Here is a 26106-nt window from a genome sequence, read left to right as displayed (position 1 = left end):
AGGATGAGGTGGCCCAAATCGAGCACTTCAACTCTCAAGCGACAACAATACTCCTCGCCTCACTAAGTAGAGAGGAGTATAACAAAGTGCAAGGGTTGAAAAGTGCCAAGGAGGTTTGGGATGTGCTCAAAACCGCGCACGAGGGAGACGAGCTCACCAAGATCATCAAGCGGGAAACGATCGAGGGGGAGCTCGGTCGGTTCCGGCTTCGCAAAGGGGAAGAGCCACAACACATGTACAACCGGCTCAAGACCTTGGTGAACCAAGTGCGCAACCTCGGGAGCGTAAAGTGGGATGACCATGAGGTGGTTAAGGTTATTTTAAGATCTCTTATTTTCCTTAACCCTACTCAAGTTCAATTAATTCGTGGTAATCCTAGATATACTAAAATGACCCCCGAGGAAGTAATCGGGCATTTTGTAAGTTTTGAGTGCATGATCGAAGGCTCGAGGAAAATCAACGAGCTTGACGAACCCACCACATCCGAAGCTCAACCCGTCGCATTCAAGGTGACGGAAGAAAAGAAGGAGGAGTCTACACCAAGTAGACAACCAATCGACGCCTCCAAGCTTGACAATGAGGAGATGGCGCTCGTCATCAAGAGCTTCCGCCAAATCCTCAAACAAAGGAGGGGGAAAGATTACAAGTCCCGCTCCAAGAAGGTTTGCTACAAATGTGGTAAGCCCGGTCATTTTATTGCTAAATGTCCTATATCAAGTGACAGTGACCGAGGCGACGACAAGAAGGGGAGAAGAAAGGAGAAGAGATACTACAAGAAGAAGGGCGGCGATGCCCATGTTTGTCGGGAGTGGGATTCCGACGAAAGCTCAAGTGACTCCTCCGACGACGAGGACGCCGCCAACATCGCCGTCACCAAAGGGCTTCTCTTCCCCAACGTCGGCCACAAGTGCCTCATGGCAAAGGACGGCAAAAGGAAGAAGGTAAAATCAAGATCCTCCACTAAATATGAAACCTCTAGTGATGAAAATGCTAGTGATGAGGAGGATAACTTGCGTACCCTTTTTGCCAATCTTAACATGGAACAAAAGGAAAAATTAAATGAATTAATTAGTGCTATTCATGAAAAGGATGACCTTTTGGATTCCCAAGAGGATTGTCTTATTAAGGAAAACAAGAAACATGTTAAGGTTAAAAATGCTTACACTCTAGAAGTAGAAAAATGTCAAAAACTATCTAGTGAGCTAAGCACTTGCCATGAGATGATTGACAACCTTAGACATGAAAATGCTAGTTTAAATGCTAAGGTTGATTCACATGTTTGTAATGTTTCAATTCCCAATCCTAGAGATAATAATAATGATTTGCTTGCTAGGATTGAAGAATTAAACATTTCTCTTGCTAGCCTTAGAAATGAAAATGAAAACTTGCTTGCTAAGGCTAAAGATTTTGATGTTTGCAATGCTACCATTTCCAATCTTAGAGATAAAAATGATATTCTTCATGCTAAGATTGTTGAACTTAATTCTTGCAAACCCTCTACATCTATTGTTGAGCATGTATCTACTTGTACTAGATGTAGAGATGTTGATATTAATGCTATTCATGATCATATGACTTTAATTAAACAACAAAATGAACATATAGCAAAACTAGATGCTAAAATTGCCGAGCACAACTTAGAAAATGAGAAATTTAAATTTGCTCGTAGCATGCTTTATAATGGGAGACGCCCGGGCATCAAGGATGGCATTGGCTTCCAAAGGGGAGACAATGTCAAAATTAATGCCCCTCCTAAAAGATTGTCCAACTTTGTTAAGGGCAAGGCTCTCATGCCTCAGGATAACGAGGGTTACATTTTATACCCTGCCGGTTATCCTGAGAGCAAAATTAGAAGAATTCATTCTAGAAAGTCTCACTCTGGCCCTAATCATGCATTTATGTATAAGGGTGAGACATCTAGCTCTAGGCAACCAACCCATGCTAAGTTGCCTAGAAAGAAAACTCTTAGTGCATCAAATGATCATAACATTTCATTTAAAACTTTTGATGCATCTTATGTTTTAACTAACAAATCCGGCAAGATAGTTGCCAAATATGTTGGGGGCAAACACAAGGGCTCCAAGACTTGTGTTTGGGTACCCAAAGTTCTTGTGTCTAATGCCAAAGGACACAAAACCATTTAGGTACCTAAAGTCAAGAACTAAACTTGTTTTGTAGGTTTATGCATCCGGGGGCTCAAGTTGGATACTCGACAGCGGATGCACGAACCACATGACTGGGGAGAAAAAGATGTTCTCCTCATATGAGAAAAACCAAGATCCCCAAAGAGCGATCACATTCGGGGATGGAAATCAAGGTTTGGTCAAAGGTTTGGGTAAAATTGTTATATCTCCTGACCATTCCATTTCCAATGTTTTTCTTGTTGATTCTTTAGATTACAACTTGCTTTTTGTTTCCCAATTATGTCAAATGGGCTACAACTGTCTATTCACTGATGTAGGTGTCACTGTCTTTAGAAGAAGTGATAATTCAATAGCATTTAAGGGAGTGTTAGAGGGTCAGCTATACCTGGTAGATTTTGATAGAGCTGAACTCGACACTTGCTTAATTGCTAAGACTAACTTGGGTTGGCTCTGGCACCGCCGGCTAGCCATGTTGGGATAAAAAATCTTCACAAGCTTCTAAAGGGAGAACACATTTTAGGATTAACAAATGTTCATTTTGAGAAAGACAGGATATGTAGCGCATGCCAAACAGGGAAGCAAGTTGGCACTCATCATCCACATAAGAACATAATGACGACCGACAGGCCACTGGAGCTCCTACACATGGATCTATTCGGCCCGATCGCTTACATAAGCATCGGCGGAAGTAAGTATTGTCTAGTTATTGTGGATGATTATTCTCGCTTCACTTGGGTATTCTTTTTACAGGAAAAATCTCAAACCCAAAAGACCTTAAAGGGATTCTTGAGACGGGCTCAAAATGAGTTCGGCTTAAGGATCAAGAAAATTAGAAGCGACAACGGGACGGAGTTCAAGAACTCTCAAATTGAAGGCTTCCTTGAGGAGGAGGGCATCAAGCATGAGTTCTCTTCTCCCTACACTCCACAACAAAATGGTGTAGTGGAGAGGAAGAATAGAACTCTATTGGACATGGCAAGGACCATGCTTGATGAGTACAAGACTTCGGATCGGTTTTGGCCCGAGGCGGTCAACACCGCCTGCTACGCCATCAACCGACTATATCTACACCGAATCCTCAATAAGACATCATACGAACTCCTAACCGGTAAAAAGCCCAATATTTCATATTTTAGAGTCTTTGGTAGCAAATGCTTTATTCTAGTTAAAAGGGGTAGAAAATCAAAATTTGCTCCTAAGACTGTAGAAGGCTTTTTACTTGGTTATGACTCAAACACAAGGGCATATAGGGTCTTTAACAAGTCCACTGGACTAGTTGAAGTCTCATGTGACGTTGTGTTTGATGAGACTAACGGCTCTCAAGTAGAGCAAGTTGATCTTGATGAGATAGGTGAAGAAGAGGCTCCATGCATCGCGCTAAGGAACATGTCCATTGGGGATGTGCGTCCTAAGGAATCCGAAGAGCCTCCAAATGCACAAGATCAACCGTCCTCCTCCATGCAAGCATCTCCACCGACTCAAAATGAGAATGAAGCTCAAGTTGATGAAGTAGAAGATCAAGCAAATAAGCCACCTCAAGTTGATGGCATAGATCAAGGGGGAGATGCAAATGAGGAAGACAAGGAGGATGAAGAGCAAAGGCCGCCACACCCAAGAGTCCACCAAGCAATCCAACGAGATCACCCCGTCGACACCATCCTCGGCGACATTCATAAGGGGGTAACCACTCGATCTCGTGTTGCACATTTTTGTGAACATTACTCGTTTGTTTCCTCTATTGAGCCACACAGGGTAGAGAAAGCACTCCAAGATTCGGATTGGGTGGTGGCGATGCAAGAGGAGCTCAACAACTTCACTAGGAATGAGGTATGGCATTTAGTTCCACGTCCTAACCAAAATGTTGTAGGAACCAAATGGGTTTTCCGCAACAAGCAAGATGAGCATGGTGTGGTGACAAGGAACAAAGCTCGACTTGTGGCCAAGGGATTCTCCCAAGTCGAAGGTTTGGATTTTGGTGAAACCTATGCACCCGTAGCTAGGCTTGAGTCAATTCGCATATTATTGGCCTATGCTACTTACCATGGCTTTAAGCTTTATCAAATGGACGTGAAAAGTGCCTTCCTCAATGAACCAATCAAGGAAGAGGTCTATGTTGAGCAACCTCCCGGCTTTGAAGACAGTGAGTATACTAACCATGTCTATAAGCTCTCTAAGGCGCTTTATGGGCTCAAGCAAGCCCCAAGAGCATGGTATGAATGCCTTAGAGATTTCCTTATTGCTAATGGCTTCAAAGTCGGAAAAGCCGATCCTACACTCTTTACTAAAACACTTGAGAATGATTTGTTTGTATGCCAAATTTATGTTGATGATATTATATTTGGGTCTACTAACGAATCTACTTGTGAAGAGTTTAGTAGGATCATGACACAAAAGTTCGAGATGTCTATGATGGGGGAGTTGAAATATTTTCTAGGATTTCAAGTGAAACAACTCCAAGAGGGCACCTTCATTAGCCAAACGAAGTATACTCAAGACATTCTAAACAAGTTTGGGATGAAGGATGCCAAACCCATCAAGACACCCATGGGAACTAATGGGCATCTCGACCTCGACACGGGAGGTAAGTCCGTGGATCAAAAAGTATACCGGTCGATGATAGGTTCTTTACTCTATTTATGTGCATCTCGACCGGACATTATGCTTTCCGTATGCATGTGTGCAAGATTACAAGCCGACCCTAAGGAAGCTCACCTTACGGCCGTGAAACGAATCTTGAGATATTTGGCTTATACTCCTAAGTTTGGGCTTTGGTATCCTAGGGGATCCACATTTGATTTAACTGGTTATTCGGATGCCGATTGGGCGGGGTGTAAAATCAATAGAAAGAGCACATCGGGGACTTGCCAGTTCTTGGGAAGATCCTTGGTGTCTTGGGCTTCAAAGAAGCAAAATTCGGTCGCTTTTTCCACCGCCGAAGCCGAGTATATTGCCGCAGGCCATTGTTGCGCGCAATTGCTTTGGATGAGGCAAACCCTGCGGGACTACGGTTACAAATTAACCAAAGTCCCTTTGCTATGTGACAATGAGAGTGCAATCAAAATGGCCGACAATCCCGTCGAGCATAGCCGCACTAAACACATAGCCATTCGGTATCACTTTCTGAGGGATCACCAACAAAAGGGAGATATCGAGATTTCTTACATTAATACTAAAGACCAATTAGCCGATATCTTTACCAAGCCTCTTGACGAACAATCTTTTAACAAACTTAGGCATGAGCTAAATATTTTTGATTCTAGGAATTTCTTTTGTTAACTTGCACTCATAGCTCATTTGTATACCTTTGATCATATCTCCTTCATATGCTTTGACTAATGTGTTTTCAAGTCTATTTCAAACCAAGTCATAGGTGTATTGAAAGGGAATTGGAGTCTTCGGCGAAGACAAAGGCTTCCACTCCGTAACTCATCCTTCGCCGTTGCTCCAAGAGACTCTCCATCTTGAGGGAGAAAAGCATGAGCATCAAAGAAAAGGACCGGACTTCGTCTTTGGTATAATCTTAACTCATTTACTTATGACCAAAGGGGAAGAAAAGCACTTCGAGGGCTCTAATGATTCCGTTTTTGGCGATTCATGCCAAAAAGGGGGAGAAATGAGCCCAAAGCAAAAGGACCGCACCACCACCAAATTGAAAAACTTAAGTGTTAAATATTTTCAATTAATATCCTATTATGTTCAAAAAGGGGGAGAAAGTAGTATTTCAAAATGATATATCAAAACCCTCTTGAACACTAAGAGGAGAATCTCATTTAGGGGGAGTTTTGTTTAGTCAAAGGAAAAGCATTTGAAACAGGGGGAGAAAATTTCAAATCTTGAAAATGCTTCTCAAAATCTTATTCATTTACCTTTGACTATTTGCAAAAGAACTTTGAAATGGAGTTACAAAAGAATTTGCAAAAACAAAACATGTGGTGCAATCGTGGTCCAAAATGTTATATAAGAAAGGAACAATCCATGCATATCTTGTAAGTATTTATATTGGCTCAATTTCTAAGCAACCTTTACACTTACATTATGCAAACTAGTTCAATTTTCTATATTTGCTTTGGTTTGTGTTGGCATCAATCACCAAAAAGGGGGAGATTGAAAGGGAATTAGGCTTACACCTAGTCCCTAATTAATTTTGGTGGTTGAATTGCCCAACACAAACAATTGGACTAACTAGTTTGCCCAAGTGTATAAGATTATACAGGTGTAAAAGGTTCACACTCAGCCAATAAAAAGACCAAGTTTTGGATTCAACAAAGGAGCAAAGTGGCAACCGAAGGCCCTCTGGTCTGGGAGCACCGGACTGTCCGGTGCACCAGAGGACTCCAACTCGAACTCGCCACCTTCGGGAATTTCCAAGGCACTCGCGCTATAATTCACCGGACTGTCCGGTGTACACCGGACAGTGTCCGGTGCGCCAAGGAAGATCAGCCTCAGGAACTCGCCAGCTTCGGGAAACTCCAACGGCTAGTCCGCTATAATTCACCGGACTGTCCGGTGTGCACCGGACTGTCCGGTGCAACTCCGGAGCAACGGCTACCTCCGCGCCAACGGCTACCTGCGGCGCATTAAATGCGCGCGCAGCGCGCGCAGAAGTCAGGCGCGCCCATACTGGCACACCGGACAAGGAACAGTGCATGTCCGGTGTGCACCGGACACCCAGGCGGGCCCACAAGTCAGAAGCTCCAACGGCTAGAATCCAACGGCAGTGATGACGTGGCAGGGGGCACCGGACTGTCCGGTGTGCACCGGACTGTCCGGTGTGCCATCGAACAGACAGCCTCCCAACGGCCACTTATGGTGGTTGGGGCTATAAATACCCCAACCACCCCACCATTCATTGCATCCAAGTTTTCCACTTCCCAACTACTACAAGAGCTCTAGCATTCAATTCTAGACACACCAAAGAGATCAAATCCTCTCCAAATTCCACACAACGCCATAGTGACTAGAGAGAGTGATTTGCTTGTGTTCTTTCGAGCTCTTGCGCTTGGATTGCTTTCTTCCTTCTTGATTCTTTCATTGCGATCAAACTCACTTGTAATTGAGGCAAGAGACACCAAACTTGTGGTGGTCCTTGTGGGAACTTTGTGTTCCAAGTGATTGAGAAGAGAAAGCTCACTCGATCCGTGGATCGTTTGAGAGAGGGAAGGGTTGAAAGAGACCCGGCCTTTGTGGCCTCCTCAACGGGGAGTAGGTTTGCAAGAACCGAACCTCGGTAAAACAAATCTCCGTGTCTCACTTGCTTATTCGCTTGGGATTTGTTTTGCGCCCTCTCTCACGGACTCGTTTCTTTATTACTAACGCTAACCCGGCTTGTAGTTGTGTTTATATTTGTAAATTTCAGTTTCGCCCTATTCACCCCCCCTCTAGGCGACTTTCACACAAGTCGCAGGTTTGGATTTTGAGGAGACTTTTGCTCCTGTGGCTAGGCTAGAGTCTATTCGCATTTTGTTAGCCTATGCCGCTCACCACTCTTTCAGGTTGTTCCAAATGGATGTGAAGAGCGCTTTCCTCAATGTGCCAATCAAGGAGGAGGTGTATGTGGAGCAACCCCCCGACTTTGAGGATGACCGGTACCCCGACCATGTGTGTAAGCTCTCTAAGGTGCTCTATGAACTTAAGTAAGCCCCAAGAGCATGGTATGAATGCCTCAGAGATTTTATAATTGCTAATGCTTTCAAGGTTGGGAAAGCCGATCCAACTCTTTTCACTAAGACTTGTGATGGTGACCTATTTGTGTGCCAAATTTATGTCGATGACATAATATTTGGTTCTACTAACCAAAAGTCTTGTGAGGAGTTTAGCAGGGTGATGACACAGAAATTTGAGATGTCGATGATGGGCGAGTTGAACTACTTCCTTGGGTTCCAAGTGAAGCAACTCAAGGACGGCACCTTCATCTCCCAAATGAAGTACACGCAAGACTTGATCAAGCGGTTCGGGATGAAGGACGCCAAGCCCGCGAAGACACCAATGGGCACCAACGGACACGTCGACCTCAACAAAGGAGGTAAGTCCGTTGATCAAAATGCATACCGGTCCATGATAGGTTCATTGCTTTATTTATGTGCTAGTAGACCGGATATTATGCTTAGCGTATGCATGTGTGCTAGATTTCAATCTGATCCAAGGGAGTGTCACCTAGTGGCCGTCAAGCGAATTCTTAGATATTTAGTTGCTACGCCTTGCTTCGGGATCTGGTATCCAAAGGGGTCAACCTTTGACTTGATTGGATACTCAGACTCCGATTATGCTGGATGCAAGGTTGATAGGAAGAGTACATCAGGGACGTGCCAATTCCTAGGAAGGTCCCTGGTGTCTTGGAGTTTTAAGAAACAAACCTCTGTTGCCCTATCAACCGCTGAGGCCGAGTATGTTGCCGCAGGACAGTGTTGCGAGCAACTACTTTGGATGAGACAAACCCTCCGGGACTTTGGCTACAATCTGAGCAAAGTCCCACTCCTATGTGACAATGAGAGTGCAATCCGCATGGCGGATAATCCTGTTGAACACAGCCGCACTAAGCACATAGACATCCGGCATCACTTTTTGAGAGACCACCAGCAAAAGGGAGATATCGAAGTGTTCTATATTAGCACCGAGAACCAGCTAGCCGATATCTTTACCAAGCCTTTAGATGAGAAGACCTTTTGCAGGCTGCGTAGTGAGCTAAATATCTTAGATTCGCGTAACTTGGATTGATTTATAGCATACATGTGTTTTATGCCTTTGATCATGTTACTTTATGCATTTATGAGATTTGGTGTTTACTTCTGGTCCTCAAGTTGTGCAAGGGATCCCCGGACCTCACAATTCCATGTGTGAATGATGCACATATTTAGGGGGAGAAATGCTACAACTTGACTCTTTGAGACTAACATTTCTGCTTGAGTTTACTTAATGTAGTCTCAAAGGTGAATTAAAAGGGAAAAGTGAACTTGGACCATGCAAAGACTTCCACTGCACTCCGGTATTAACTCCAAGTTCATATTTATACTCTTATTGCCTTTTTGCTCTTAATTGACAATTTTGGTGAGGCAATGGGGTTAAAGGGCCAATAATGATCCCGTTTTGGTGCTTAATGCCAAAGGGGGAGAAATTAAGGCCAAAGCAAATGGATCAGCTACCACTTGAGAATTTTGAAAATAGTAGAGTTAGAACTTTTTGATTTGTCAAAATACTCTTATTGTCAAAATTTGATCTCTTGTGGGGAGAATGTTTGATTATAGGAAAAAGGGGGAGTTTTTGGCTCTTAATCATTTTTACTCTTGGATTATCTCTCTTTATGCCCAAACAAATGAGTTTGACTTAGAGATAGGAAAATAAATTTGATTTGCAAAAACAAACCAAGTGGTGGCAAAGAATGATCCAAATATGTCAAATTCTAGTCAAAAACAATTTGGTCTTTAATTTGAATCAATGTTGCATGTTTTACATTGCTTTTGAATGTGTTGGCATAGATCACCAAAAAAAGGGAGATTGAAAGGGAAATGTGCTTTTGGGCAATTTCTATTATGTTTTGGTGATTAAGTGTCCAACACATTTAAATAGGCTCTCATGTACTAAACAAAGAGAGAAGTGATAATCAAGGCAAAGGTATGGTTCTAGACTTAGTACATTGGTTTTTGTGTGTACTAATATATCTGTCTAAGTGCTAGAATCAGAGAAAAGAGAAGAAGAAAAGGACTTGGCTAGAGCAGCCAAGACTCAGCTCGGTCTGGCACACCGGACTGTCCGGTGGTGCACCGGACAGTGCCCGGTGCGCCAGGCTGGCTTCCGGCGAACTGGCCGCTCTCGGGAGTTTTTGGCGGCGTACGGCTATAATTCACCGGACTGTCCGGTGAGCCAACGGCCGCCAGCGCAACGGTCGGCCGCGCAATCCGCGCGCGACGCGTGGCCCGCACCAACGGTCGGCTGGGGGCACTGGACTGTCCGGTGTGCACCGGACTGTGTCCGGTGCGCCAACCAGCCCGAAGTTGCAACGGTCGGCTGCGCCAGGAATGGAAGGAAATCGCGCACCGGACATGAACAGTGGCTGTCTGGTGGCACACCGGACTGCCCGGTGCGCCACCCGACAGAAGGCAAGATTAGCCTTCCAAGAATGCCTCCAACGGCTCCTAGCTGCCTTGGGGCTATAAAAGGGACCCCTAGGCGCATGGAGGAGTCATCCAAGCATTCTTTGATCATTCCTAAGCATCTAGACTCCACTCCCACGCATTTGATTTTCTGTGCTAGCAATTTGAGCTCCTCTTGAGTTGAGAACTCCGTGTGTTGAACTTAGAGCTCAAGTTGTGACTTGTGTGTGTGGTTGCGTTGTGGATTTGAGTCTTGTGTGCGTTGCTCTCCCCTCCCTTACTTCCGTGCTTCTTTGTGATTATCAATTATAAGGGCGAGAGGCTCCAAGTTGTGGAGATTCCTCGCAAACGGGAGAAAGTATAAGAAAGAAGAACACTGTGGTATTCAAGTTGATCATTGGATCACTTGAAAGGGATTGAGTGCAACCCTCGTCCATTGGGACGCCACAACGTGGAAGTAGGCAAGTATTACTTGGCCGAACCACGGGATAACTCGCGTGTCTCTTGTGATTACTTTTCTGTGATTACTTATGTGTTCGCAAGAGCTCGCTACTTAGTCATACTAACACTTAACCAAGTTTTATTGGCTATTAGTTATTGAATTTTACAGGATCACCTATTCACCCCCCCCCCCTCTAGGTGCTCTCACCCGGGCCTTGAGAATGCGATGATTATGGTTGGAAAAAACTGAACCTAATAGGCCGGGGATTGCTCTTCCTATCCAAGTGCCTGAAAAGACTCTTCTTCTCTATCTTCTTTGTCAGAGAGATTGGAAATGGGGCTACAACTTTATTCTGGAAGGATAACTGGATTCATGGTAAAAGCATTGGGCAGCTAGTTCCTAGGCTCTTGGATGCAGTTCCCAAGAGGATGGTTAACTCAGAACGGTTCAGGAAGCCCTTTTAGATGGTTTGTGGATTTCTGACATCCAGGAGGGTATCTCCGTTGTAGTCATTGTAGATTTTCTCTCCTTATGGGACCTTCTTCAAGAATTTGATTTACAGATGGATGTTGAGGATAAGAAGGTCTTAAGACACGCTGCCAATGGAAAATATTAGGAAAAAACTGGTGTATGAGTGTTTCTTCATTGGGTCAGCTCAGTTTGAGCCTGCTGAAAAGAATTTGGAACACTTGGGCACCGGCTAGATGTAAATTCTTCATGTGGTTAACTGCTCATGGATGGTGTTGGACAGCAGATCGGCTGCACAAGGGGGTTCAGAGCACCCAGAACGGTGTCAACGGTGACCTTGTGTGATCAACAGGAGGAAACTATTGACCATCTATTAACTAGCTGTGTTTTTGCTAGAGTTTTGGTTCCGGCTGCTAGGACATATTGATCTTCATAATTTGGCACCCCAACCTCATGACTCGAGCTTTATGGTTTAGTGGAGGTGGGCAAATAGTCAGGTTAATGTCATTGCAAGGAAGGGGCTGAACTCATCATTCTTGGAGCATGGACTCTGGAAGCATAGAAATGAATGCATGTTTGACAGGCATTCCCCCAACCTGGAAGCTGCAATCCGGAAGGCTGATCTTGAGAAGGAACTATGGAGTTTGGCAGGAGCTAGGGCTCTCCCCCTTCTTGCAGTCCTTATTCCGGGGTTGTAAGCCCCTGCTAGTAGGGTAGTTTAGAGGTTTTCTCCTATAGATAAGTTCTTGTATTTTCACTTTTGGCCACCATAAGGAGGCCCTTGCTGTTGTAATTGTCCACTTTGGATTGTACTCTCTTCTTAATATAATGATGCACAGTTCTCCTGCGCATTCAAGGAAAAAAACAAGTTTCATCTTCTACAGTTCAATTGTGCCATGCTAGCTAATTTAAATAGTTCAAGCTAGAAAAGGTAGATCACACATTGGTAATTCAAGTCGATGAGGTAAAAGTAACTTAAGACTGAAAAGAAGAGGCACAAAGCCACAAACACATGAAATTGATGCAGTCGTATACAAAATATATACTTGCTCTAGAAAAATAACCTTAAGGGGCCAGTGATAGTTGCCATCTCATGGAATCATGGTTAGTTAGTAATATTTCTAGGAATTTCTTGGCATAGCCAGTGGACCAATCTGGAAAAAAAGAAACAGTATAACAAAACTCATTATAACAGCAGTGTTCCAACAAGTTTATGATGTTCATTATGAAAAACCCAGATGGCAATATTATTGGGCTTTAATAGAATCATTTTGTACTTGAAAGTTCTAATCGAGATTTCTAGAAGTGTTACTTGCATGGAAACATTTACTCATGTGGCATGTCTTGTCTTGACTAAGTGTAGTTTTAGTACCCCATTATTGTTGTCAATCAAGATTGGATTACACTTGACAGCTCACATACAAGAAAACAATAGACATAAATTACAAAGATAACCTGACTCCAGCTTAGTCACATTCCTAATCTTAACTAACTGATCAGACATAACTCCGCCGATGGAGGGTCATTCAAAACTAGGAAAAAACAGTAACATCACAAAATGGTCCATGTGGTCAGCATTCAGCAAGGGAGCAAAATCAATGGGTGCAGGATAATGCAGACCAACCACAAGTACTAATCATGGCATCATAGTATGCGACATATGTCATATGTGAGAATACTGTCAAGGTGTTCTGCTTAACATCCTGAAACAGACAGCTTGATGTGTAGCCAGATAAAATGTGTAGATGCTGATTTGGAGCGAAAAGAGGGACCATTTTAGTTGACTAGAGATCAGAGTAGACAACAATGGTGACCAGCTCATGGACGAAACTGCATTAGTGCTGGTTAACTTAAAACACAAGAGTTGGTCAATAAGTGGAAACAGTGAATACCTAAACAGATGTGTCCATTGCTGTAAATGTGTGGATGCATCGGTGCTGGATGCAGAAATATAACCTGAAAAAAATAAAACAACATAAGGGAAGGCACTAAAACCCGATGCACACTAAAAATCAATTGAAAATTTTTATCAAAATGGGGACTGAAGATATTGACCTGAGGTGCCTCCATCGGATAATGCTCGGGGAAATCCACCTGCAACTTGTAGGTTTCGCCAGTGTAGAGCGTGCCTGCTGCCCCCGCTACATCGATGACCCACCTTTTTTTGTTGTTTCATCCACCATTATTTTTGCATTTCTTAAAATTTTCTTTCTTCCAGGATCACAAAAACACTTGAAAGATTCTAATGTATACAAGCTGAAACCCCCTTGGAAGAGAAGACGAGAGAATAATAAAGAAACCAATGTATACAAGCCCAAAACGCACGCGACGTATCACGTCGCGTCGCGTCGCGTCCAGGGCGCTGGACGTGCTAGACTCGCGAACAAGAAAACGGTAGCCAAGCACGGAGCCACGGAGAAAGGAATCTAAGAGACCCCGCACAGCAGGGATTGCCTGCTGAGGAAAGGGGATAGGAAGGGCGACGATGGCGGAGGGGCACCTCTGGAGGTCGTCGGTGACCCTGTGCTTGAAGCCCGCGGGCGGGTTGACCTGCCACTCCGCGAGCTCCTTCTGCAGGCGGCTGCAGGCGATCTTGCTCAGAGCCTGCACGCGCGCACCCATGTGTGCGGAGAAAGGAACCCAGACAAAGGGGTGGAAACAGCAAGATCAGTCAAATCGAACGGCGACCTCGCACGCGGCTGGATCGGATGTGGGCGGTCGGGAGATGGTCTAGAGATTCTTACCTTCCGCGAGGGGGACGAGGACGGGCTCGCCATGCCGGGCCGGGATTGCCCAGGAGAGTGGGACGGGAGAGGAGAGAAAAGGTATCTGTGCGCCGTGCGCGCGTGTGATGAGGCAGGGGCAGAGCGGTGAGCACTGAGCACTTGAGCATAGGTAGCGGCAGCCGGCAGCGGCAGCGGCAACGGCAGCGGCTGCTGTCTTGTCCTGTTGGTGGGGCGGCAACGCCAAGGAAAGAGAAATTTGACATTATGAAACACGACGAGTGCGGCTTCGACGAAATAGAGACTCAGAAGAGGGTTTCTCCGTTATGAAAAAACTAGGCGTAGCCAACACTCTAAAATGAATATGACTACTCTATTAACAGATTTAGAGCAGTATTAGTCTCGTTGAAACCGGGTTCCGTCCCCAGCGCCGTCGCCGTCAGTTCTCCATCGCTAGATCTCCTCCATCCCCGTCGCATTCTCTTCCATCTCCGTCGCGTTCTCCTTCGCGCTGGACCTGGAGCTGGATCTCGGAGCTGTCCCTCCCTCCCTCGCTTCGCTCTGCTCTTTCGGCTAGTCTAGGCTTGCTCCCTATTGCTTGCTAGGCTAGGCTACCCGCGCGTGCGAATACACCGTCGCGTTCTCCTTCGCGCAGGACCTGGAGGCTTCTTTGTTCGAGGAACTATGGAAGCTGATGACTCATTATCAGCAGGAGGAACCAATATTGTCCGAGGCTCTATTCTGCTCTGCTTTCTCGAGTCTACCCGAATTGGGTCGGTGGAAGGAGCCTCTTCCTCCTGCTGCTGCTGCTACTTCTTGAGTTCTTCTTGTTTATTCTTCTCCTCCACGCTCTTCATATACCTCAGCACTTTCTTCCAAGAACTCCGATCAGAAATAGCATCCCACCACCTCCTTACATTTTTCCTCGAATCATAAAGGTAAAGAAACTTGTTAGATGCTTTGATATAGTGGGAATTTGGCAGGTGAACAAGGTCGGCAAGAGTGAACTTGTTTCCAACAAGGAATTCGTTGTCACTGAGCCTTTGCTCATAAACTTCCAGAACCTCTTCTAGCTTCCTTGTATGAACATCAATATCATCATCTTCTTCACCCAAGGGAAAGGCCAAATGACAGAACAAGGCCCGGCTCAGAGGGTTGAAAGCATGCTCCTCGTTGTGGAGCCATTGTTCAACTTAAGCCCTCTCAAGGGCATCCTTTCCAAGGAGGAACGAATATCCTTGATTTTCATACTTTTCTGCTATATAACGGCAGATTTCTCTGGATTCTGGAAATAGAAGGCAGAACCATCAACTTCAAGTGAAGCGCATGTTTACAATTTTCATGAAGGCTGATCTTCGATAATGCAAGAAAAGTACAGGGTGGTTCTGTGTCACTTGAACAATGTATTAGAACTGAGAACTCTCAAAAGAAGTTTGAAAAAATGAGCGTATAAAATTTAAATTCCATTTCGGTATTGCTGATTTTCTGAACCTGTTTCTGTTGACTGGCAAAATGGATCCCTACCACTTCATGTATATCAATATGTCATTACCATCTAATAAGAATTAATATGAGCAGTTCACGGTGAATTCATTCCCTCCCTATATTTGTATGTTACTATGTTTACTGCTATAGTTTTGTTTCTAAAATCCTGAGTGCAAGTCAAACGAAATTTTCCTTCCAACTTTAGCAAACGAAAACTCAACTTGTACATTATTCATGGGGATGTGTACATTGTTACTGAAAATATAATCATGTCCTGGGATTCCAAAGAGTAACATGCTGCTAGTCTGAATCTATCCATAACTCTAACACACTAAAAGCAATATCCTAATATTTGCAAGTCAATCGAAAAAGGAAGATACAATGTTTTTACATAGTCCTTCCACCGAACCAAACACGCGGTTTCACATAGTCCCCAGTCCCCACGGACGCGCACTGGTAACGCAGTAACGCTAGAGGTAGAGTTAAATGTCAGAGGCACAAATGAAGTGAGAGCCCAACACCAACACCGCTTCCCGTCGTTTCGCCGACCAAACAAACGAAGCGCAAGGCAGGGTTCCACCGATCCACACTTCCACAGTCGCCACTAGTGGCTCGCCGGAACGATCTCAGCTGATTCTACCCGCGGAGCTCGTGGCACGGTGTATTCGCACGCGCGGGTAGCCTAGCCTAGCAAGCAACAGGGAGCAAGCCTAGACTAGCCGAAAGAGCAGAGCGAAGCGAGGGAGGGAGGGACAGCTCCGAGATCCAGCTCCAGGTCCAGCGACGCGACGGGTACGGAGGAGAACACGACGGAGATGGAGGAGAACGCGACGGGGATGGAGGAGATCTAGCGACAGAAAACTGACGGCGACGGCGCTTGGGGACGAAACCCGGTTTCAACGAGACTAATACTGCTCTAAACCTATTAATAGAGTAGTCATGTCCATTTTAGAGTGTTGGCTATGTCCAGCTTTTCCATAATGGAGAAATCCTCTCCTGAGCCTCCATTTCGTCGAAGCCGCACTCGTCGTGTTTCATAATGTCAAATTTCTCTTGGGAAACGGGGAAAAGAAAGCAAAACTTGTCGGCCTTTTTGCTTTGAATGTTTGATAAACATGGGATGGATAGGTACGGCTAGCGGGTTGAAAATTAGTTTAGGCCTCCTTTCTAACAAATAAAAAGTGAAGTAAAATCTAAAAAAAATCTTATGTGACCCTTTAGCCCTTCAGAACAAAGGATTGAATTTATGCAATCTCTCTCGTGCTTCTGGCACGAACCATCGAGCTACAATCAGCGACATCGTCCTACCGCAAAAGCACCGCGAGGGTAACCCCGGGTGTGCGGTCGGACACTAGACACCGACAGGACAGTCCGGTGATTTTTAGCCATGGCGCATCGGCACAAACTCGAGAGTGACCTGTTCACCAGCTGAACAGTCTGGGCAGCAGACATTGTCTGATGCACACTGGATAGTTCGATGCTCCCCAGACTAGCACAAGTTTGGCTAAACTTAGCCAAACACAACTTCTCCAAATTGGTTCGACTTGAAAAGTTTCCTAGCACTTAGATGAATATAGTTAGCAACTAAAATAATTTACTAAGTGCTATAATCATACCTTGTTCTTTTAATGCAATAGGATTTGCAGTATACACCAAAATGCACTTTCTTATACTTCTCAAATTGCCTTTCAAATACCTGTGCTCATGCTTATATGTGGAGTTGTTAGTCCGTAGTACTGTGTTCAGCCTCTAATCACCAAAACAACATAGAAATGGCCAAAAGACACATTTCCCTTTCACCCTCTCCTTTCTGGGACCATAGCTTTAGCACGGGCGCAAATACGAAAACAGACAGGCCAAATGTAGAAAAGGTACATGTGATTGGTGACTGACTAGCTAGCAGGGCAATAACATGAAAACAAATAGGTACATAGAGGCAACATTCTATTGATGTTTGCTTGCGTGGTGTGGATATAGCTACAACTGATGTTGTTTGAGCCTTTATACTACTTATCATTAAGGAGAGCCGGTGGCCAAAATCGCTACTCGTGCTATAATTTGTCACTTAAGGATATGTGGCTTTAGTTTATGCAATAATACATATTAGGTTTATCCTAGATTTCTTAGATACATGATAAATACGGGTTCAATCCGGATAAAAACGGGATTTCGCAAAAACAATCGGAATAGATCCTCTCCCGTTTCAGTTCTGTTTTTAGACTTTTCCGTAAATTCAAAACGGAGGAGTCAAATGTGAAAACGGTACGAATTAGGATGAGAATTTACCCATCTGTTTCCAACCCTGTCTTTTGGTACCTCGATGACTTTGCTACTATTGTATCATGAAATAAAAAATTAATAATATTTATTATCATTGTTGTTATTATATATACCAATATATAATCCACTAGTGGAAACTTTATAAAATCCACCCAACTAAATCACCCTCACACCTATAACCTCCACTAAATACACAAAACAAACTACACTCACACTAAACACACAATGAAAACCAACGGTTCAGATTGTTGGATGACCCTATGTCCCTCCTGAAAGGGAATTAGGTTTACACCTCTTTCCTAATTGATTTTTGGTGGTTGAATTGCCCAACACAAATAATTGGACTAACTAGTTTGCTCTAGATTATGAGTTCTACAGATGCCAAAGGTTCACAACAAACCAATAAAAAGACCGAGAAAGGATTCAAATATTGAGAGCTAAAGTCAGCCGAAGTGTGCCCTGATCTGGCACACCGGACTGTCTGGTGTGCCACCGGACAGTGTCCGGTGCACCAGGGACTCCAACTCCAAACTGCTCACCTTCGGGAATTCTGGAGGCCGCTCTACTATAATTCACCGGACTGTCCGGTGTGCCAGCGGAGCAACGGCTACTTCACGTCAACGGTCGTCTGCAGAAGGCATTAAATGCGCTACAGTGCGCGCCATAGTCAGAGCAGAGACAGATGGCGCACCGGACAGTGAACAGTGCCTGTCCGGTGGCCCAGAAGACAGAAGCTCCAACGGTCGGAATCCAACGGCTTGGTGACGTGGCAGGCGCATCGGACTGTCCGGTGCGCCATGCGACATCAGCCTTCACCAAACGGCTAGTTTGGTGGTTGGAGCTATAAATACCCCCAACCACCCACCATTCATCGCATCCAAGTTTTCTGACTTCTCACACCTTACAAGAGCTATAGCATTCAATACAAGACACACCAAAGAGATCAAATCCTCTCCCAAGTCCATAGATCATTCCAAATCAAATAGTGACTAGTGAGAGAGTGACTCGTGTTCACTTGAGCTCTTGCGCTTGCATTGCTTCTTTTTCTCATTCTTTCTTGTGATCAACTCAATTGTAACCGAGGCAAGAGACACCAATTGTGTGGTGGTCCTTGCGGGGACTTTGTGTCCCGTTTGATTGAGAAGAGAAGCTCACTCGGTCTAAGTGACCGTTTGAGAGAGGGAAAGGGTTGAAAGAGACCCGGTCTTTGTGACCACCTCAACGGGGAGTAGGTTTGCAAGAACCGAACCTCGGTAAAACAAATCCGTGTGTCTCACTCTTTATTTGCCCGCGATTAGTTTTTCGCCCTCTCTCTCGGACTCGTTCATATTTCTAGCGCTAACCCGGTGTTGGGGCGAAGGCAAAGACGCCACCCTTCGCTCGAGGCCTTCGCTGCAGCCGCTGGTCCGACAGAGACAAAGCGGGCAGGGACACCCTTCGCAGGACTCGGCACTTTGACGAAGGCCTGCGGCGACGTCCTCCCACGGCGCGTCCTCGTTCAGTCCTAAGGCCCACGCGTGATCTGGCCCATTGTGACGGGCCCCGCGTGGCCGCCTCTGTATTACGGGCCTAACTTGTAAAGGCATACTTGTAATTACAACTTGTAACCCTGCTTTATGGGAATATTCCGGGGATAAACTAGGTGTCTGAGGGCACATGCGTCCTTAACACAAGGCGTTGGGCACTCAGATACCTATAAATACCCCCGCACAGTGCCCGTGAGAGGCTAGATTAACAGAGCTATTGCCCCCGTGCACGTAACCCTGTTGTCGCCACTGTTCACCCTTGTTGGCCTTCTTGCTGCAGAGAGCAAGTTCCAACATTTGGCGCCCACCGTTCGTGCTACGACAAAACCACCCGCGATGGCACCCAAGAGAGCTAACCCCAAGGCTGACGAGGCTGCGAAGGCAGCACTGCTGGCCGCAAGAAAGGGCAAGGCCCTCGTCCTCACCCAATCCACCCACCAAGAGCCCACCGAAGACAATGTTCCCCACACCGGCGAAGACGACACCTTCCGCACCTGCGGAACCGAAGGACAGTCGCAGCCGCCCCCAGGCTTCGCCCCACTGGAAGGCGCGGACCTCACCGAGGACGGTGAGGTCCTCGGCGTCTCGACAGAAGAACAGCTGCAGCTGCGCGCCCTGCGCCTCAGGAACCGCAATCTCCAGAGGCAGAAAGAGATACTGGAGGCCAAGCGCCAGCGTGTGTCCGCATTAGCCAAAGTGCGGCAAATGATACGCGACGAGGAGCAGAAAGCCCAAGACCTCGAGCGCGAGATCGCGCTGATGCAGCGCGAAGGCCACCTCGGTCTACAGCAAGAGCCACCCCTCCAACAGCGCGCACAACCGGAGGACACGCGCGAAGGCCACCTCGGCCGGCAGCATGGCCCACCCCTGCAGCACCGGGCGCAGCCGGAGAACCCGCGTTTCCCCCAGCATGACTACGTCTCCCAGCACGGCGCGCCATTCCAAGGGGTCAACTACCTCGACGAGCGAAGTCCCCTGGCGCCACACCTACAAGTGACGCCTTGGCCAGCTAACTTTCGAGCGGGGGCATACCCCAAGTACAACGGCAGCACCGACCCGGCGCAATACATCATGAGTTATCAAGTCGCCGTTGCATCAGCCGGAGGGGACGAAGCCACAATGGCGAAGTCTTTCATCATCGCCCTAGAGGGCCCAGCACTCACCTGGTTCACCAGATTGCCTCCGCTGTCCATTGATTCGTGGAGAAGTCTCAGGGACAAGTTCCTCCTCAACTTCCAAGGGTACCGTCCAGACACCGACGCTTTGGCCGAGCTCTCGCTTTGCAAACAGCTGGAAAAGGAGACTCTGCGGGAGTATTACCGCAAGTTCTTAACACTAAAGTCGCAGCTGCCCTCTGTCGACGATCAGATCGCTATCCACTACGCCATCAGTGGCCTTCGGGCCGGCGTCCTCTACAGCCACTGTATCAGAGATCCACCCAAGAGCTTGCAGAAGCTATATCAGCTCTTCGAAAAATATGTCAAATCCGAAGAGCTCCACCAGCGCAAGGTCGAGTCACAACGGAAACCCAAAGATGCCCCGCAGTCCAGCCGCACGTGGACAAGGACTCCGCAGCCAGACTCCGGTCGAGATGGCCGCAGTCAGCAGCAAGTGCACAACATCGTCAACCAACAGCCTGCTGCTGACCCCCCTCGCCGCCAGGAATATCCCCCCCAGGGCCGCGGAAATGGAACTCGCGGCAGGGGTCGAGGGCGAGCGCAGCAGCCCCCGCGCCGGTTCTACTGCCTTTTCCACGGCGAAGACTGCGCCCACCAGACCAAAGACTGCCCCGAGACGAAGGCCACCAGAGACAGAATGGCGCGGGCGCAGCCAGCCGACAATCCCAGAATTGTCGCGCACAATTACCAGCCACCCCCCTCCACCATATATCCACGCTCCCGCTCCGCATCCACCGCACCACGCTTACCAACACCATCAGGAAGTACAAATCGTACCTCCTCCACAACCACCACCACACCAGCAACACCAAAACATCCCCCATGCACCAAAGCAGGAAGACTTCGCCGATCAACCATATCGCGGAGTCATTCACATGATAACAGGGGGGTCGAGCACTGACTTCGACACCAAGCGGCAGAAGCGGGACCACTACCGTTGCATCAACCATGTCGCCGTCACTGGCCCAGTCGTGCAGACGAAGTGGTCCCACATACCGCTAACCTTCGACGCGCGAGACGTCGACCTGCGCAGCGCCCCCCACATCGACGCTATGGTCATCAATTGCAGCGTGGCAGGCTGGGACTTACACAAAGTCCTAGTCGACAACGGCAGTCAGGCGGACATCATCTTCCTCCACGCCTTCGACCGCATGGGTATAAGCCACAGCTTGCTGAAGCCTTCGGACAACCTGTTGTATGGTTTCGGCGGCAAGGGCACCTTTCCAGTTGGCAAGATAGAGCTGCCCCTCTCCTTCGGTGTAGCACCCAATGCCCGAAGTGAGCAAGTAACCTTCGACATTGTCGACATGGTATATCCATACAACGCCATCATGGGCCGGGGCTCCATCAACAAGTTCGAAGCTGCCATCCACGGGTTGTACCTATGTATGAAGATACCAGGCCCGCTAGGCGCCATCACAATCTACGGCAACCAGCAGACGGCGCGCAACATAGAGCGGGACTTCGTGCCCGGTCAGAGAAATGTACACTGTCTCACGACCCAGCGCGAAGTCTCTGCGCCAGCCAGCCCAACCGGCAAGCAGCACGACAAGGCACAGTTGCAGTGCCAAGACGGGACCAAGACTGTCCCCCTCGATCAGGCCACGCCCAAGCAGACAGTAACTATCAGCGAAGACCTCACCTCACTTGAAGAAGAGAAACTTCTCTGCTGCCTGGCCAAGAATAAAGATGTCTTCGCCTGGTCTGCCCTCGATCTGGTCGGAGTCAGCCGAGCCATAATTGAGCACAGCTTGGGAATTGACCCTTCGGTGCGACCCAAAAAGCAGAAGCTTCGCAAAATGTCAGACGAAAAGACAGAAGCTGCCAAGGCGGAGGTGCATCGCCTCCTGGAGGCTAAATTCATCGAGCCAGTGGCTTACCCCACGTGGCTCTCCAATGTTGTGATGGTGCAGAAAAAAAGCGGAAAATGGCGCATATGCATAGACTTCACCAGTCTCAATAAGTCCTGCCCAAAGGACAATTTCCCGTTGCCGCGGATCGACAAAATAGTCGATAGCGCGGCCGGATGCGAGGTCATGTCCCTCCTCGACTGCTTCTCCGGCTATCACCAGATATACATGAAGGAGGAAGACAAGGCTAACACCAGCTTTATAACACCCTTCGGCACTTATTGCTTTGTCAGAATGCCGGAGGGTCTCAAGAATGCCGGATCCACCTTCTCCAGACTCACCAAAACAGTGCTCGAGGGGCAGGTCGGCAGAAATATATTCACATATGTGGACGACATCGTCGTCGCCAGCAAGAATAAGGAGGACCATCTCACCGACCTGGCAGAGACATTCGCGAACATGCGAGATGCACGACTCCGCCTAAACCCGGAAAAGTGCGTTTTCGGTGTTCGCCAGGGCAAGATATTGGGCTACCTGGTGTCCCGCCGCGGCATCGAGGCCAACCCAACCAAGATCCAGGCCATCGTCGATATGTCGCCACCACAGTCCGCCAGGGACGTCCAGCGCCTGACAGGCAGGATGGTCGCTCTCAACAGATTCATCTCCAGGTCTGCCGAGCGAAGTCTCCCCTTCCTCAAAACACTCCGCGGTGCGAAGGACTTCGCTTGGGGACCGGAGCAAGCAGCGGCCTTCGCCTCATTAAAACAGTACCTGGCGGAGCTGGCCATCCTCACAAGCCCCGACTCCTCGCTCCCCTTATTGCTCTATGTCGCGGCTTCGCCGCACGCGGTCAGCGCGGCACTGGTACAGGAGCAGACAGTCGAGGGCGCAGTCAGACAGTGCCCTGTCTACTATGTCTCCGAAGTCCTGACACCATCCAAATGCAACATGACAGAGCTGGAGAAGATTGCCTACGCAGTTGTTATGTCCTCGCGCAAGCTGCGCCATTATTTTGAAGCATTCAAGGTCCGAGTCACCTCAGACAGGGGACTCGGCGAACTATTCAGGAACCCGGAGGCATCAGTGAGGATTGCCAAGTGGGCAGCCGAACTCTCCGGCTACCACATCAGCTTCGAGCCCAGGACAGCTATCAAATCGCAAGTCCTGGCAGACTTCGTCGTCGACTGGACTGGGCCAGTAACACAGCCGGACCCATCCACAGAAAAGGTCTGGACTATCCATTGCGACGGCGCATGGTGTCATGCGGGGGCAGGCGTCGCTGCAGTCATCACCTCACCAGCCGGAGTCAAACACAGATATGCAGCACGCCTCAGCTTCGCTCTGGAATCCGACAAATGTACAAACAACATAGCAGAGTATGAAGCAGTCATCCTCGGCCTCCGCAAGCTAAGGGCCCTCGGAGTCACCACATGTATCATCAAAACAGACTCCAAGATAGTTGCCGGTCAGGTCGAGAAAGACTATGCAGCAAAAGACCCCGCGCTCATGCAATACCTCGCGGCTATCCGAAGTCTCGAGAGACAGTTCAAGGGATTCACCCTACAGCATGTGGACAGGGCCAAGAACGAGGAGGCCGATGCATTAGCCAAGGCCGCCGCCAGGGGCGAGCCCCTGCCCTCCGACGTATTCTTTCACACCATCGGCACGCCAGCCGTCCGAAGCCCCGAAGGGCTCCAAATAACTAATGATAGCGAGGGCCACCGTACAGTCAACCTAATCATGACCGAAGACTGGCGTGCCCCAATAACCCTGTTCCTACAGGGATACTATCATCCAACCGACGTCAGTGAGGCGAAGCGCCTCAGACATCGAAGCCGGGACTTCGCACTGATCGAGGGCCAATTATACAAGAAAGGGGTCAGTCAGCCAATGCTTAAATGCGTCACCGAAACCGAAGGCATGCAAATCCTGCGCGAGGTCCACAGTGGCACGTGCGGCTCGCACGCGGGGCCAAGGGCCCTGGCTGCAAAGGTAATCCGACAAGGGTTTTACTGGCCTGCAATGATATGCACCGCAAATCGAGTCACAAGGTCCTGCGAAGCCTGCCAGAAATTCTCTCCTCGGTCAGGCAACCCTTCGCAATACACAAAGCTGATTGCCCATACATGGCCTCTTCAGCGCTGGGGCCTGGACATTGTCGGGCCCCTGCCCACAGCTCAGGGGAACCTCAAGTTCGCCTTCGTAGCCGTCGAATACTTCACCAAATGGATTGAAGCGAGGGCCGTTTCCACAATCACATCAAAGACTGCCCAAAAATTCTTTTGGCAGAACATTGTTTGCCGCTTCGGAGTACCGTCTGAGCTAACAGTTGACAACGGCAAGCAGTTTGACAGCCAAGATTTCAAGGATTTTTGTTTTTCCATCGGCACCAAGCTTGCCTTCGCTTCAGTCTATCATCCGCAGTCCAACGGGGTCGTGGAGCGTGCCAATGGGAAAATCTTCACAGCTGTCAAGAAGATGCTCCTCGATGAAAAAAAGGCAGATGGACCGACTTGTTACCGGAGGCAGTCTGGGCGCTAAACACAACCGAGTGCAGGGCGACCGGGTTCACTCCTTTCCGCCTTCTATACGGATCAGAGGCTATGACCCCGCAAGAAATAAAGCATGGCTCTCCGCGCACAGCTCCATCAGCCACCCCTGACGTGGATGAGCCAACCTCCAAAGATCTCATTGACGGAGACCGGGTCTTCGCCCTGCAGGCCTTAAACAAATACCAAGCCCAGACCAAAGCATGGCGCGACCGCGCAGTCATCCCAAGGGAGTTCAGCGCGGGGGACCTCGTACTCATCCGAACAGCTCGGACGGAGTCCAAGGGCAAGTTGGAGCCCAGATGGGAGGGCCCCTTCATAGTCAAAACAAAAGCTTCCCCCAGCGCTTACAGGCTCACAACGCCAAATGGCGAGGACCTGGAGCACTCCTGGAACATCGACAACCTTCGTAAATTTTTTGTTTAATACTTAGGGCTGAGTTCGCCCTTGTAATTCACCGCAAACAATCTTGTACCGGCCCGCACTCTTTTCCTCCCGGGGGGTGAGGTTTTTAACGAGGCGGAGCCATGTAATATATGTGAGAAAAATCCCCCGCAAAAGCATGTGTCGAAAAAAGACCGCGACAACGGTCTTCGGCATTCGACCAATTCGAAGTCACCGCGAGGCTAAGCGCTAGACACCCTCGCGTGCGACCAATCCGCGCAGAAGTCGCCTAAGGGTGCAGCCGGACTTAGCACAACAAGTGCGCAAAAACCGAAGTCTATCGCGAAGACTATCCGCGCAGAAGTCGCCTAAGGGTGCAGCCGGACTTAGCACAACAAGTGCGCAAAAACCAAAGTCTATCGCGAAGACTATCCGCGCAGAAGTCGCCTAAGGGTGCAGCCGGACTTAGCACAACAAGTGCGCAAAATCCGAAGTCTATCGCGAAGACTATCCGCGCAGAAGTCGCCTAAGGGTGCAGCCGGACTTAGCACAACAAGTGCGCAAAATCCGAAGTCTATCGCGAAGACTATCCGCGCAGAAGTCGCCTAAGGGTGCAGCCGGACTTAGCACAACAAGTGCGCAAAATCCGAAGTCTATCGCGAAGACTATCCGCACAGAAGTCGCCTAAAAGGTGCAGCCGGACTAAGCACAAGCGCGCAAAAATCCGAAGTCTGTCGCAAGAGCCGCCTAAGGGCGCAGCCGACCCAGCATAACAAAAGCAGAAACGACAGCAAGACCAATTATAATCATACTGGCACAGCACAATCAATCACACCAGACAAAGTACACAGCGCCCTCGCAGGCACAGGCACGCGAGGGCACACAACTCCATTTTACAAGCCCTTACACATACACAAGCGAGGGCACCACGCCCTACATCGGCTCAACCTTAGGAATAATCCTCATCTCTCTATAATTAAATAACATTAT

General features: G+C 47.9%; 1 protein-coding gene and 1 pseudogene across 2 annotated transcripts in view; both read right to left on the bottom strand.

Annotated features, from left to right (window-relative positions):
• The window catches only part of LOC100193523 (uncharacterized), a 39139-nt gene extending 25013 nt beyond the window's left edge, over nt 1-14126 (bottom strand). Inside the window, exons 1-5 of one of the 2 annotated variants that reach the window (XR_004852291.1) lie at nt 13886-14126; nt 13642-13745; nt 13197-13299; nt 13034-13097; nt 12206-12295 (exon numbers count right to left, since the gene is read on the bottom strand). Coding sequence is in view for 1 of the 2 variants with exons in the window: in NM_001366956.1 (NP_001353885.1) it covers nt 13034-13097; nt 13197-13299; nt 13642-13745; nt 13886-13918 (304 nt within the window). In the remaining variant the exon portion in view is untranslated. The remainder of the gene's footprint in view (nt 1-12205; nt 12296-13033; nt 13098-13196; nt 13300-13641; nt 13746-13885) is intronic. The other variant, NM_001366956.1, reaches the window with a different exon arrangement.
• A 335-nt stretch (nt 14127-14461) lies between these two features.
• On the bottom strand, nt 14462-15171 carry LOC103645492 (glutathione S-transferase F10-like; annotated as a pseudogene).
• Between the last annotated feature and the right edge of the window lie 10935 nt (nt 15172-26106).

This window comes from Zea mays, chromosome 1 (assembly GCF_902167145.1).
Source record: "Zea mays cultivar B73 chromosome 1, Zm-B73-REFERENCE-NAM-5.0, whole genome shotgun sequence".
Lineage (NCBI taxonomy): Eukaryota > Viridiplantae > Streptophyta > Magnoliopsida > Poales > Poaceae > Zea > Zea mays.
This window is presented reverse-complemented; position numbering and strand designations above follow the sequence as displayed.